This window comes from Chamaea fasciata, unplaced genomic scaffold (genome assembly GCF_029207755.1).
Source record: "Chamaea fasciata isolate MVZ Bird 193981 ecotype frontalis unplaced genomic scaffold, bChaFas1.0.hap1 SCAF_10, whole genome shotgun sequence".
NCBI lineage: Eukaryota > Metazoa > Chordata > Aves > Passeriformes > Sylviidae > Chamaea > Chamaea fasciata.
In genome coordinates this window covers 3,228,886-3,243,160 of record NW_027094095.1, presented here as the reverse complement: position 1 = coordinate 3,243,160, position 14,275 = coordinate 3,228,886, and the positions used below count along the sequence as shown (strand labels likewise).

The window sequence follows — 14,275 nt, the reverse complement described above, 5'->3', positions numbered from 1 at the left end:
CTTGTCTATAAATACACAGGGAGAGGGGCGCTCCCTTCCCACAGCAGAGGTGACACGGAGCACAGGTAGCTGGGGCTGGAGGTAAGTGTTCTCAGAGGGCTGAGAAGCCTTTCCTTCCCTCCCTACCCCACACTGGGCACTTCTGAGTTTGGCTGCTTGCAGGGATAGTGTGGAAAGCGTGGCAGGAACAGGCACGGGGCGGCAGAATTGGTATTTCCTGGGTGTTATTTGTAGATTCTCTGCAGGAAGGTAGGGAATCAAATAGCAAATGTAGCCAGGAGCTGTTTGTGATGTAAGTTAGTTCTCATCATAAAAAAAAAAAAAAAAAAAAAAAAATCCTCCCCCGAAACAGTTAACAGTGAGCAGGTCATGCCAGTGCTTTCTTCATTTGCAAAGGAAAAAGTCCAGGTTTTATTCCAGCCTGGGAAAGCAGAGTATTCATTAGGTGTTGCCTTATGACTGAAAGTTGAAATAGTTCTGGAGTATTCGGTGGGTTTTAGAAAATGCTGTGTCCAGCCCCATTATTTTACTGAAGACTTTTTCTTTTTTCCTGATGAATACACCATCACACCCTGTGGAAGCTGAAAGCACTTTTCAGGCCAGAGGAACTGGGACCACCTGTAGTGACATCCTGCCATGCTGAATTAATAACTCAGCTGAGCTGAGGGTGCTCCCTCCAGCCCTGGGGTTAAACCACAGATTGCAGCAGCACCCCCAAGGCACCTGTGTGGGGGTCCTGGCTCTGGAATTGTCCAGCCCAAAGCCGTGGAGCCTGGCCATCGTCCCTTGTTTTATTGCCTGGCACTACCAAGGATTAGGATCCATCACCCCCACTGGGAGTTTTGTGGGGCTGGATGTCAACCCAGGGGCTGTTGCCTTTCAAGCCCCGGGGATGGAGCTGCTTTCAGCCCCGCAAGAGACACGAAATCATCCTCAATCCAAGGTGTGCCACACCTGCAGCCCCTCTGTCAGCCTCAATGGGCACGTCACAGTCAGCATGATCTTCCCTGGGGAGGGGGGACAGGACCCTGCAGAAACCAAATAGTTCCACCGCATTTTTTTTTTAATTATTTTTTTCCTCTGCCAGAGGCAGGGGCAGACATCCAAAGATAAAATACAAATATTTGCGAGTCTGATAAGGCAGGGTAGTTTAAACCCAGCTTATAAATAAGAAACTGGCAGTGAAATGTGGCTCAGCTACATACTTTCAAAGCCAGTTTCCAGGGCAGCTGCAGGGGTTTGAAAGCAGCCCAGGGAGTGCACTGTAAAAATGGAGAGATTTTTAAAATAAAGGAGGAAAAAAAAAAAAAAAAGGAAATTATTATTTAAGACATTTAACCTAACTTGTAAAGGAAGAGCCCAGAACGCTGGTGAATGGAATGACGTTTGGGGGTAGCCTACAGAGAAATTCCCTGTGGAGGGCACGCCAGGAGCTGCCCGCTGGCACTGTGCTGACCATCCGTGGGGTTTCTGCCAGGTTTCTCCCCGCTGACGGCCCGGGACCCCGGCAGAGAGCACAGGGATGAGAGTGGCCGTGGTGGGCGCGGGTGTCAGCGGGCTGGCCGCCACCAAGTGCTGCCTGGACGAGGGGCTGGAGCCCATCTGCTTCGAGCAGAGCCAGGACATCGGCGGGCTCTGGCGCTACACGGTGAGCCAGCGGGGCCTGCCCTCCCCTGGGCAGAGTGGGGGAGCGGGCTGAGCCGGGTTCCAGTGGGTGTGGAAGGGCTGCGGGACCTTGCTGGGTGCTGACTGCACTCCGTGAGGCCAGGGCAGCCGTGGAGGGGGACAGTCCCCACGCCGGTCACAGGGCTGATGCACGCCGGGGTGCCATGGCAGGAGCACATCGAGGCCGGCCGGCCAAGCCTGTACCCATCAGTCATCAGCAACACCTCCAAGGAGATGTCCGCCTTCTCCGACTTCCCCTTCCCGGAGCACTTCCCTGTGTTCCTGCCCAATGCCCTGCTCCTGGACTACCTCCGGCGCTACGCCGAGCGCTTCGGCCTGCGGGAGCACATCAGATTTGGGGTGAGTGACGGGTGCCCTGCGCTGCCCTGCTCCCCACCCGCCCGTGCCGGGGGCCGCCGCTGACTCTGCTTCACTCCCACCTTGTAGACCACGGTTGTCAGCATCCGTAAGCGCCCCGACTTTGCCACCACGGGCCAGTGGAGTGTGGTCACAGAGACGGCTGGGAAGCAGACATTACACACCTGTGATGCTGTTATGGTTTGCAGCGGCAGTTTCTCGGAGCCATCCCTCCCCCTGCAGAGTTTTCCTGGTATGGTACAGGGCTGCTTGTGGCCACCTGCTTCAGGGGCTGGGGAGAGAAGATTTAGGCGTTATTTGGGGAAAATCCTCCCTTTCTTTTCTTGCTTCTGCTTTCCAAACCTGCTGGCCTGAACAGCAAAGCTTTCTCGTGCTTCAGCGGCTTTGTCTCTGAGACACCATTTTGGAGAGGAAGCATCGATTCTGTGTGCATGGGATGGAGGGCCGGACATCCCTGAGACCCTGGTGGCCAGAGATTGCATTTCCTTGCTCTTGCCACTTGGATTGGGTTTTCACACCAATTCTCCCAACAAAATCCACAAATGCTGAAGTACTTCAAAAGCTCTGTTTCTTTTTGCCCCAAGGCATCGAGAGGTTTCAAGGGCAGCACTTCCACAGCCGGCAGTACAAGCATCCTGATGTGTTCCAGGGCAAGCGTGTCCTCGTGGTGGGCATGGGCAACTCAGGAGTGGACATCGCAGTGGAGGCCAGCCGTGTAGCTGCCAAGGTGCCACCACCCTGCCACCCCAGGGGTGTGGGGAGAGGGACACTGGGGACAATAGCTCAGGGTGCTGTCCTCACAGGGACATGGTGTACAAACAGTCTTTCTGAGCCTGAATTTTTTGGTCGAAGAGCTACCTTGAAAACAAGCTGGTTTTCTTCGTGTCTCTCATTTCACCTCCATCGCCAGCAGCCTGGAGGTCTGGAAGATGCTGTTGCATCTTTCCATTGCACGGCCGTCTGCGCCATGCCCCTCTGAGTGTCTTTGCAAAGGAAAAGCATCACCTGAACCATTGATTCTTCTCTTCCAGGTGACCATTAGCACCACTCGAGGAGCCTGGCTGCTCAGCCGTGTGTTTGAGCGTGGCTACCCGTGGGATATGATTTTAAACACTCGCCTCATGAGCCTGATCAAAACCAACCTCCCCGCGCCCCTTTCATGGTGGTTGATTAATTACAAGGCGAACCGGTGGTTCAACCATGAAAACTACGGCCTTCAGCCAGAGAATAGGTACTTCTTGGTGGTTCCCATCCCATGCAGATGGGCTTGTGGTGTGGGCAGGGGAAGAGATTCAGCAACCAGCATCACCCAATGCCCAGACTTGGGGTGATGTCCAATGGAGAGGAGAAAATCAGCTGTAGCTCCCTTAAGTGGTGAAAGATTGGGCATGCTGGAAAAGCCCAGGAAGGCCCAGAGGATTTTTCCTTGTGAGGTTCTTTGGGTAAAGAGAAGGAAGGCTTAAAGCATGGAGCAGTTCTGGAAAGAGATGACTTAAAGAGTGAAGGGAGTAAGGCAGCAAGGAGATGTCCGTGATTCACTCACGCTGTGGAGCAGGGTGACATTTGTGACAGGTGTCATTGTTAGGAGGGTGGGGGGGCAGGGCTGTTTGCTCAGAGAAAATGACACCAGGAGGTGTGAGCTGGTGGGCCTGGGGGCAGGAGGAGCAGGGGACTGGCAAGGTTTGTTTGTGGTGTCCCACTCTCGGAGCCCCTGGCTCTCCACAGCTGGCTGGTGCGTGAGCCCTTGCTGAACGACGACCTCCCAAGCTACATCCTGACGGGCAGGATCACCATCAAGCCGGGCGTGAAGGAGTTCAAGGACAACTCAGTCCTTTTCCACAACTGCCCTGAGGAGGAGCCCGTTGATATTGTTGTCTTCTGCACGGGCTACATCGTCTCCTTCCCCTTCCTGGAAGAATCCGTGGTCAGGGTGGAGAACAAGCACGCATCCCTCTACAAATACGTGTTCCCAACCCACCTGGAGAAGCCCACCCTGGCTGTCCTTGGGCTGATTAGGCCCTTTGGAGCCATCATGCCCGTGGCAGAGATGCAGGCACGCTGGGTGAGCCGTGTCTTCAAAGGTAGGGGAGCAAATGTGAGCCCTCCTGTGCCCCGAAATGCAGCTCAGACTGGACACATTTTATCCCTCCAGCCAGGGAGATCCCAGAGCTAAGTTGTTCAGAGCAGACAGGGGACCATTTTCAAGGCTCAGACTTCCCAAGTTATTTCATTTCAGCTAAGCTACAGAAACATGAGTGAGGAAAGAAACCTACTGGTGTTTTGTTTGGGGTTTTTAATGAAAACAGTACAAATAACCTCGCGGAGGGCTGGGTCATCCATAGAGATGAGAAGCTCTGGGGTTTCTCTTCGGGATGATCCTCGCTGGGGCTTGCACAGCCCATCTGACCCCACATCACCTGCCTGTGCCCTGACAGAGCACATCTGTAAGAGCAGGAAAAGGTGTAGGTGAATTTGGAGTACCGGTTTCTAGCAGGATTGCCACTGCTGAATAAATTGCCATCAACGAGACTTTATTGCCCTCTCAGGGATTCCCACATTTTGCATCACTGAATGAGTTCACAAGTCCTCCCCCCCAGGAGTTAAACTCGGCAGGACGCTCTCCTCTCTCTTCCAGGCTTGTGTCAGTTGCCTCCCCAGTCTGTCATGGAGAAGGAAGTAAATGAGAAGAAGAAAAACCAAGTCCAATGGTAAGTCATTCCCCAGAGCCCCAAAGGTTTTTGGTGGATTGAAAAATCCCTGGAGTTTTCAGGGGAGCGGCACATGGGCTCTCCCTCTGGGCCTGTTCCCTGCACGCACGGCAGAGGAGAGGGGAGGATTCCCACATCCAGCTTCCCCTTTACTCGCTTGCAAAAGAGCCAATGTAACCTTTGATTTAACACTGATATTTTGCCTGTTGGTGACAGGAGGAAATTAATTCAGGGTACTCAAGGCTAAAGCTTGCTTGGGAGTTGGGGAAGAATGCCAGGATCCCCAGGGACTGAGAGATAAAATGGCAGAGAAATTAATGGTAATAAATGCAAAGTAATTCCTCTGGGGGCGAGGGGAATAAAAAGCCAACCCACAACCAACGAGGTGTACACACAGATTGTCTCATCGCTCAGCATGGAGACCTGACTCACTGTGAGCAGGTGTCTGAGCACACTGCTGCGTGGTTCACAGGCAGGCAAAAGGCTAAAAAGGATTAGGGAATGAATGAGCCAACCCCAGGAAACTGGGTGATATACAAATCCATGGCTCACTTCAACAGCTATAGGAGAAAAGGTATAGAAGAGTGAAATACAGAATTGCACAGAACAACTGCTGTACAATGCAAGACTAGACGGGTATGGGCTTTTTCAGACCTCTGAAGGTAGGACATGAAGCTGTGAATTCTGCAGAAGGTGAACTGGAAGCAATTCTGCCAGTCACCGGGTATTCTTGCAGTATTTGGTGGAAATGACTGTGAGGGATACTAAAGGGTGCCACCTTTCTCACGCTGCACATGACTCCTCTGCAAAAAGCAAAGGGATTTGGGTTTGAGGGGGTGTTTTTGTTTGTTTTGAAAAAGACCCAAAACTGATTTGCCAAAGTCTGTTAACACAGATTCACCAAGGGGAAGGGGGGGAACAGGTGTAACTTGTGAATGCAGAAGTGAAAGATTGACATGAGCCAGCATCACTTGACAGGTGCTGTGTCACGGACAGGATTTGTGTCTAGACAGTGACAGGTTCCCACTGCACGTACATCCAGCCCTTTCCTAAAAAGAACCCAGCTGCATTCCAGATGCAGTAACAACAAGGATGCAGAGGACCTCCACTCCAGTTCCTCCAAGCCCTGCTGATACCCATCTTTCTCCTGCCTCTTTTTCCTCTCTGGTTCATTCAGGTTTGGTCTGACCTTTGACGAAGTCCTCAAAACCGAGTGGCTGGTCTACCTGGACACACTGGCCTCCTTCATTGGTGCCAAGCCCAGCGTGCTGGGGCTGCTCTGCACAGACCCTTGGCTGGCCCTCACCATCTTCTTCGGCCCCTGCTCCCCCTACCAGTTCCGACTGGGGGGTCCTGGGCGCTGGGAGGGGGCACGGCAGGCCATCCTCACCCAGTGGGACCGTGTCCTAAAGCCCACAAGAACACGAGTCCCTGCTGGCTCCTCCAGCTCTTTCCCTTCTCTCCTGATTGTGGTGGGACTCCTTCTGCTCCTGGCTGCTGTGATTTTTAGTTTCCAATAGCTTTTAGAGCGTGTTTGTTTATTGGTTTTTGGGTTTTTGTGTCCTGAGGGATGTTAGGTCAGACTGTGCCACTGGATGGGAGAAAAGGATTTCAGTAGATGGTCACAAACTTTAATCTGCAACCTGCAGCATAAACCTCCCTCTGCTCCAGCTCATCCCCAAGCACAGCTTTGCAGACCTCATCAGCCAGGGGTGGCAGCCTCTCTGCTCTCCTGCCTGCTGCCAGGAGCAGGGATTGGTGGCAGAATTGTGCCTGCATCACACACGGCAGGATGCAGTGAGGACAAGACCAGCAAAAGTGGCAGCGTGTCACAGGAGCAAAAGCATCCAGGAATTATCTGGGCAGGTTACAGGTCACAGGTCAGGTACAGGTTCAGATACAGGTACACAGGTCAGGCTGTCCCTTTCTCCAAACAAAAACACCGTGACCCCAAAATCCCAGTCAGGGTTGAATCGGTGCATCTTTGCAGTGAAGGAGCACTGGGTGGTTGTGGTGCTTCGTCACACACGAGCCTGTGGGGCTGAGCACTCCTGGACTGGCTTCCCTGCATGCCCCACCACTGGAGAATCCTGAAGCTTTGTTTTGTGCATGGAGAGACTTTAACTGAATAAAATCTCAGTGGCTGTGGCGAGAGTGTGCTGCAGATGCTTCCGTGTCCTGTCCTTGTGTGCATGGGAAGAGCTGGGGGGGAGCGCCCGTGCCTGAGTTGGGGCTGTGCCAGCTACGGGCAGCTCCCGGGGCTGGGGCTCTCAGGGCTTTCCCTGACTCCCCAAAATGAGGCTGCACGGTGCTCCATGTCCCACATCCACGGCGTCTGCTGGCAGAGGGAGCATGTTCTGCTGATCCCCTGGGGATGCCAAGGGAGCACGAGCCCAGCACAGGCACCACAAAAGGGGATAGATCAGGACAACCCCAAGCTGCTGCCTGGGCTGGAGCAACGAAAAGCTACAGCGTGGGAGTTCTCGCAAGCCTGTTCCCTTTGGGATTATCGCTGAATTTTCACCTGGCACTGCCACACAGGGAGGTTGAGAACTTTCTTCCAGTGCATTGAAGCCCACAGGGCGGGGGAATGCAGGTGTAAAGGTCAGTGGTGCAAGAGCCGTGGCGAGCTGCCTGGACTTCAGCCTTCCCTCCCAATCCACGGCCAGAGAAACTCAAGGGAAACCCGGCCGAGGGCTGAGCAGCGAAAGCACAGCGCTGTCCTGAAAGGTTTGCTCCTCGCTTCTCCTGGATAGGTTTGGCAGGGTTTAAAAGCGGGCAGACAGCTCTCCAGGGTTTGGGCGTTCACTGCTGGCTTTGCCTTGCTGCTGGTGGGGGGAGAGGGGTGTTGCAGGGACCCTCTGGTGTAAAACCATATGCAGGCAGTGCTGGAAAAGTGGGGTGACTTGAGCACCCTGAGTTTGCCAACCCTTTCCTGAAGCCGAAGAAGGCTCCAGAAAGGAGGCAGGCGACTGCAGGCATGTCCTGCCCTGCCCCTGCAGATCAAGGAGTGGCTCAGGCCAGGCTTGTGGATGCCAAAGGAGTTTTTTTGCACCTCCCTCATTTGTCCCTGGCTTTCTTCAGTTTCCTCCAGTTTCTATTTATGTTAGCTTACTTTTTGACATAAAACTGATAGAAAAAGTTTTAAATCACTCTTTCTGCAGACTCTGCAGTAGGAGTATTTCTTATCTAATCAAAGTTCATGGGGGTTCATTTTTTTTGTAGTTCTTTGCTTTCCAGTCAAGCTCGGTGCAGCTCAGTTTACACACCCCGGCTTTGAGTTCCTCCCATTTATAGCCAGGGTTTCCCGGGTTTCTTACCTTTTGTACATCCTGTAATCCCAGCCGTGCTTTCACGGAGCTGTCTAACTTCTGAATGGCTGCGCCGTGCTCCTGCTCAGTCAGGCATTGCTTTGCTTTTTTCCCCTTTTAAAAAACCCTTTTTGTTTTCAAGAGATTGCTCTTTAATGGGAAATTAAAAAGGAAAGCGTGAAAACGATCCAGCTTAGCTGGAGCTGTTTCTCGCAAGGGTTTCAGGAGGATCACTTCGTGCAGGCAGGAGAAGATAGCCGCAACTTCTTTGCATGCCCTGGTTTGGGCTGAAAAAGGGAAAAAAATCGAAAGTGGCAGAACAGTGAGGTTTAAAAGTGCCTCCTTTTTCCTGCCATGGAGGAGGGAGATTCCCAGACCCCCACTGTGGGTTCAGCACAGCGGGAAGGGTAACGAGCAGGATCTGTGCACAGCGCTTGAACCAGGAGCCGCCCATGGCTTCCTCCCAGGAGAGTTTTCCTTCGTGGACACCCGCAGCCAGAGAAGACCAGGGGTGATTTGCTGGGGATGGGCAGAAGGGGCTGGCGTTTCTGCTGACCCCTGGGCTGTTGTGTCACACCAACCTGTCACCTGCTGCAGGCCAGCATGGTGCGGCGTGTGGCCGTGATCGGGGCCGGGGCTGCGGGCTTGGCCTCCGTCAAATGCTGCCTGGACGAGGGGCTGGAGCCCACCTGCTTCGAGAGCAGCGAGGACATCGGCGGCGTCTGGCGCTACACGGTCAGTGCCTCCTGCGTTTGTCCCCGGGTTTGTCCCCTTCCTGGGATGCTCTTTGATTGCAGCAAAGAGGAAAGGGTGGCCACGCCCTCAGGGACTGTCCCTATCCCAGTCATGGGATCTCCAAGGTGGAGTAGGAAATGGAGGGAGCAGAAATGATTGTCGCCAGGTGCTAGTCCTGGTTTATTCCTTGTACCAAAATGTGAGGAAGGAATATACTCATATTTATGGGGAGAAAGTCTTTTCCCTGCACACCTGGGAACATCATCCCCGGCTCCACACAGGACTCCACGGACAGCAGGAGAGTCATCGTGTACCGCTCAGTCATCACCAACACCTCGAAGGAGATGTCCTGCTTCAGCGACTTCCCCTTCCCCGAGGGTTTTCCCAGTTACATGCCCCACAGCCTCGTCCTGGAATACTTCAGGATGTACGCCCGGCACTTCGACCTCCTGCGGCACGTACGCTTCCAGGTGAGCGGGGACCCCAGCCCCACGGGGAGGAGAGCCATGGGTAGCTGCAGATCCGAGGTGGGACGGGACAAGGCCGGGTGCCAGCCCGCAAGTAAACCCACATGACTTTCGCATCCTGCACGCAGCCTTTAGGCCCCATGTTTTAAAGGAGGCTGTTTGAACGTGGGCTTGCTCCCCCAGCGTCATTGCCAGGGGAAAGGTGCAAGGTGGGATTTAACAGCTTCAGAAGTGGCACGCAGCTCCCCAGGGACCCAGCCTGCTCCCGGCAGCCCCAGCCTTTCACAGGCACGTCTCCGAAACACGGCGTGATCCCTGACTGCTGTTTTGTTGGGCTTCTGTGCAAGACAACAGTTCTCAGTGTGAGAAGGCGCCCAGATTTCACCTCCTCAGGCCAGTGGGAGGTGGTCACCGAGACTGAAGGTGTCCGTGAGTCCCACGTCTTTGATGCTGTCATGGTTTGCACTGGCCATTACCAGGAGCCCTACTTGCCACTGGCTTCTTTCCCAGGTAAGCCCTGTCCCAGCAGTGGGCCCGCCCCACAGGGTTTCCCCCAGCACCTGGGGGTCCCCTGGTTGTATTTTCCTCTGCAAGCCTGCCTGCTCCATGAGCCCCCACCCTGGAACAGGCGGGACCCTGACCCCATGGAAATGGTGGGGGGTATTCCAGGGAATGGGAAAAACACCTTGTCAAGAGGCAGCCAGGCTTTTCCATCGGGATTTGCAAAGCAAGACTGAGCTGAGGAGGTACAGGGGACTTCCAGGGCCTTCTCAGCTGCAAGCAGGGGTGGGAGGGAGGAGAGTTGGGTGCTGCAGAGGATCTGGGCACAAGGCTGAGCTGAGTAAGCGTATCTGGCAGTAGGAGATGCTCCCTGCTCTCTGCCTAGGCATCGACAGTCGCTTCAAAGGCCAGCAGCTGCACAGCCGGGAATACAGAGACGTGCAGGCTTTCCGCGGGAAGCGGGTCCTGGTGGTCGGCATCGGCAACACCGGCGGCGACCTCTCGGTGGAGCTGAGCCGTGCGGCTGCCAAGGTACAGCCCCAGGAGGTCCAGACAGGCACCGTGAGGGCCAGCGGCTCAGGGCACCACAGGGAGCTTTGCCCCCAGGTTTCTCAATAAATTCCACTCCTCACTGAAGAAGTTTTGAAACTCCTGGAAGAGTTTAGGCTGCCTGAGGACTGGCGACTGAGCAGCTGTGGAAACTTTATCAAAGCCACCACGAGCTGTTTGGTTCATCTGGGTGTCATCTCCTTCCCTTGGGTTAACTCCGTGTTGGCTCAAGTGCAGAAGATGGGATTTGCCACTCAGGGCAAAACCAACAAGATGCCTGGGCAGGAGGCTGAGACCTGTCTTCCCCTGGCAGGTGTTCCTCAGCACCAGGAGCAACACGTGGGTCATCAGCCGGGTCTCAGACCACGGCTTCCCCTTTGACATGGTCAACACCACCCGCTTCAAACACCTCCTGGAGTGGCTTCTTCCATCAGCCCTCGCCAGGAGGATCAGGTTTCGGAAGTTCAATTCATGGTTCAACCACACAAGCTACGGCTTGGCTTCCAGCAAAAGGTGTTTTTTTTCTGATTGTTTTGTTGGGTGGTCAGGGGGTCTTCATAATATGAAATGCTTAATTTTCAGTTTTGGGGGATGTTTGTGGAATAGCAAACCATTGGATGGGGAATTCTGACCGTAAAAAAAGTCATTTTAGGTCCCTCCCAGATGCTAACGCTGCTGCCCTCTTTTCCCCGCTGCAAGCTCCAAATTTAAGATAATTGTCAACGAAGAGCTGCCATTCTGCCTCCTCTCTGGGACTGTGGTGTTGAAGCCAAACGTGAAGGAGTTCACTGAGAGCTCTGCTGTTTTCGAAGACGGGACAACCGAAGACAACATCGACGTGGTGCTCTTTGCCACGGGCTACAACTTTTCATTCCCCTTCCTCGAGGAGTCCGTTCGCAGCGCCATCGACGACAACCGTTCCCTCTACAATTGCGTCTTCCCTCCCCAGCTGGAAAAGCCCACGCTGGCCATCATCGGCCTGATCCAGCTGACGGGCTCCATTATGGTGGGATCAGAAATGCAGGCTCGCTGGGTGACAGGGGTCTTTGCAGGTAGGAGAAGGGGGAGATCTTCTGGGTGGGAGGTTTGGGGCAGCCTGAGCTGCTGCCCAAGGAGCTTAGGGCGTATTTCTGCTCTGTGGTGGCCGTGGGAATCAGCAGCACAGCAGCCTCCGTCCACCAGCTGCATCCCCATATCCCCGCTGCTCCACACCTCGGGAAAGGTGCTGGCACCTTGGGAAGGGGCTGAGCATTTCCTCTGGCGGTGCTGCTGGAGCTCGCTGGTTTCTCTGTTCTCAGGCTGGAACAAGCTGCCTCCCCCCAGCAGGATGACGGCCGAGGTTTTGAAGAGGAAGCCACCAGTCAAAAGGTGTGTGTGACGCTCCTGCACCCAGGATGAGAACCTCGGGGAAGGGCAGGGGAACTGGATGGCAGACATGGGAGGGACCTGCTCAGGACACCCAACTCTGCATTTATTACCTCACTACCTGCAGTGAGCTGGGAAAATGCTCTCGCGGCTCCTTTATGGAACAAGACACCGTAAGCTTCTCTGGAGCAGTTCATGACAAGACCAGGGCCTGCAGCTCCCCTTCCCTCTCTTCCCATCTCCTTCAATCCCTCCCTTTCCCTCTCCTCTGGAGATCCCCCTCTGCCAGGCCTCCAAGCCATGTCCTTGTTCCCAGCATGTCGAGATGGAGGTCTGGTTTCCTCCAGGCTAAGGGTGCCATCTCGTGGCTTCTCCCTCCCAAACCCAGGCACTGGGGACCGCGGGGCTCCATCCAGAGCCCCCCGAGGAGCCGGGCGGTGTGGGTGGGGGGCAGTTTGTGTCACTTTTTGGCAGGTCAAGGTGAGTACTCCACCGGTGTGCGTGGCAGCTAACAGCCTGCCTCGTTGGCACTCTGGGATTTTACAGGAGGTCGAGACGTCCACACCCAGCAGGACGTGGGATGGTGGATGGTGATGGAGCAAGGAGGGGACCTTGGGGTGCAGGCTGGGTTGGGTCTGCCAGCAGGGCAGGGCTGGCTCATGGGGCACTGGGGAAAAGCTGGGACAAAACAGAGCCACAGGGACCAGGAGCCCCAATGACTGCACCACGATGCTGTTACACAGAAATACGGAAGACTGAGGTGCAAGGGAAACAAACTTGAGGTTGTCTCAAATTTTCCTGAGGCAGATCAGCACGTCCTCCCTCCTGTGAGGGAGATAAGGTTTAAAGCAGAAAAATCCTGGCGGTCCCTCCCAGCATGGGAAGCTTTTTGCATTTCCCAGATTTTCCTAGTCTCCTTGGCATTCGTATCTCTGAAAGTCTACATCTCTACTTCTCGAAATCTGGCAAATGCACACCCCTGAACCTCAGGGAAGGACATGGCAGGGGTACTTGTGACATTACAACGCGGGTACTGTTAAGTTAGAACTGATTTTGAAGACACAACTATGCTGCAGAGACAAAACAAGCTCCTGCTTCTCCCCTGTCCCCGGGAACTGCTGGGACCAACCCCACAGAGGCTCCTCCGGTGCCTTGGGCTTTATTTGGGGCTGAGAGAGCTGCCCCAGAGACTGGGGCTCACCTGATGTCTGAGCCCAAGGCTTTAGTCTTCCGTGGAGCTGGGAACTGAGATAGGATGACGCCATCTGACTTTTATTTCTTGTGTCCCACCGAAGGAATCCACACGAGAGGGAGAACCTGAAGATGAGTTTTATCAGCTACGTGGACAAAATCGCTGCGTGTGCTGGCGTAAAGCCCAGCGTGTTGAGACTGCTCCTGACAGACCCCCGGCTAGCCCTGGCCATCCTTTTTGGGCCCTGCTCACCCTACCAGTACCGGCTGGTGGGCCGGGGCAGGTGGAGCGGGGCCAGAGCTGCCATCCTGACGCAGTGGCAGCGCACGCTGCAGCCCCTGAGAACGCGGGTGCTGGGTGACAGCTCCGGCAGCTCCTCCGGCTGGTGCTGGATGTGCCTCCTGGCTCTGCCAGCAGCTCTCACAGCAGCTTTTCTCTTCTCTAAGTACCCCCAGCCAGGCTGGAGCCCCTGGGCACGTCCCCAGCTGTAGGAGAAAGCTGGAGAGCCGCACTGCCGGGTGATCTGGGGACGGCGCAAAGCTGTGCCACCTCTGCCAGGTGCTGCCAGAGGGCTGGGCTGGCACCAGCAGGAGCCTGTCTGGTGTCCAGCTGTTTGTCCATCCAAACATTTGCTGATGTTTCACCAGAGGTGACAAGGAGCGTTCACCCTGAACCATTCTGGGATGAACTGCCGAGCATGAGGCCAGCCTTCCTCCCCCGTGCTCCCTAAAATTTTGGCAAGACCCACACCACCTTGAGATTTTGTGAAATGTGAACTGTCGAGAGCTACTTCTGTGTCTGGCAACTTTTGGGACATGAAGGAGGGAGCCACAAATAAACCTCACAGATCTGGGCTTTGCTGATGGTTTTATTAATGGTTTATTACCAGGGTGTGTGAAGTGGATCCCAGGCTGTGGCAGAGGGGAGAGTCTTGCCCTTGTATATACATCATCTGTACATTATATAGATAGAAATATCAACAAATAAGATATATAAGAAAAGTTATATATGTTAATGTATTGACATATAATAATAAATCATAGATACAGTGGCAAACCCAAGCAAGCGAGCATCCCTGCCATTGCCCAAACAACCTTAGGATTATAGGGAACCCTGAATTCCTGGGATGGGAACCGGGATAGGGCCAGGATGGAAACTGGGATAGAAACTGGGATAGGACCTGGATGGGGCCAGAATGGGAACTGGGATGGCAACTGGGATAGGGCTGGGACGGGAACTGGGATGGGGCTGAGACGGGAACCGGGATGGGGCCGGCATGGGGCCGGGTCCGGAACGGGGATGGGAACCGGGATAGGGCTGGGAACTGGCATGGGAACCGGGAGGGGAACCGGGATGGAACTGGGACGGGGCTGGGATGGGAACCGGGATGAGAACCGGGATAGG

At 54.6% G+C, this 14,275-nt stretch overlaps 2 protein-coding genes across 2 annotated transcripts; both read left to right on the top strand.

Moving 5' to 3' along the window:
• On the top strand, nucleotides 1-6,915 carry LOC136294390 (flavin-containing monooxygenase 1-like). The gene is made up of 9 exons (XM_066192072.1): nucleotides 1-81; nucleotides 1,478-1,648; nucleotides 1,837-2,025; nucleotides 2,113-2,275; nucleotides 2,628-2,770; nucleotides 3,075-3,274; nucleotides 3,769-4,124; nucleotides 4,679-4,751; nucleotides 5,929-6,915. The coding sequence occupies exons 2-9, from the start codon at nucleotides 1,523-1,525 to the stop codon at nucleotides 6,269-6,271; spliced, it is 1,593 nt and encodes a 530-aa protein (XP_066048169.1). The 5' UTR covers nucleotides 1-81; nucleotides 1,478-1,522; the 3' UTR covers nucleotides 6,272-6,915.
• A 522-nt stretch (nucleotides 6,916-7,437) lies between these two features.
• LOC136294388 (dimethylaniline monooxygenase [N-oxide-forming] 4-like) lies at nucleotides 7,438-13,724 on the top strand. Its single transcript, XM_066192070.1, has 9 exons — nucleotides 7,438-7,481; nucleotides 8,660-8,797; nucleotides 9,079-9,267; nucleotides 9,612-9,774; nucleotides 10,151-10,296; nucleotides 10,628-10,827; nucleotides 11,014-11,366; nucleotides 11,613-11,682; nucleotides 12,975-13,724. Exons 2-9 carry the CDS (start codon nucleotides 8,666-8,668, stop codon nucleotides 13,360-13,362), a joined length of 1,641 nt encoding a protein of 546 aa, XP_066048167.1. The 5' UTR covers nucleotides 7,438-7,481; nucleotides 8,660-8,665; the 3' UTR covers nucleotides 13,363-13,724.
• The last annotated feature ends 551 nt before the right edge of the window (nucleotides 13,725-14,275 follow it).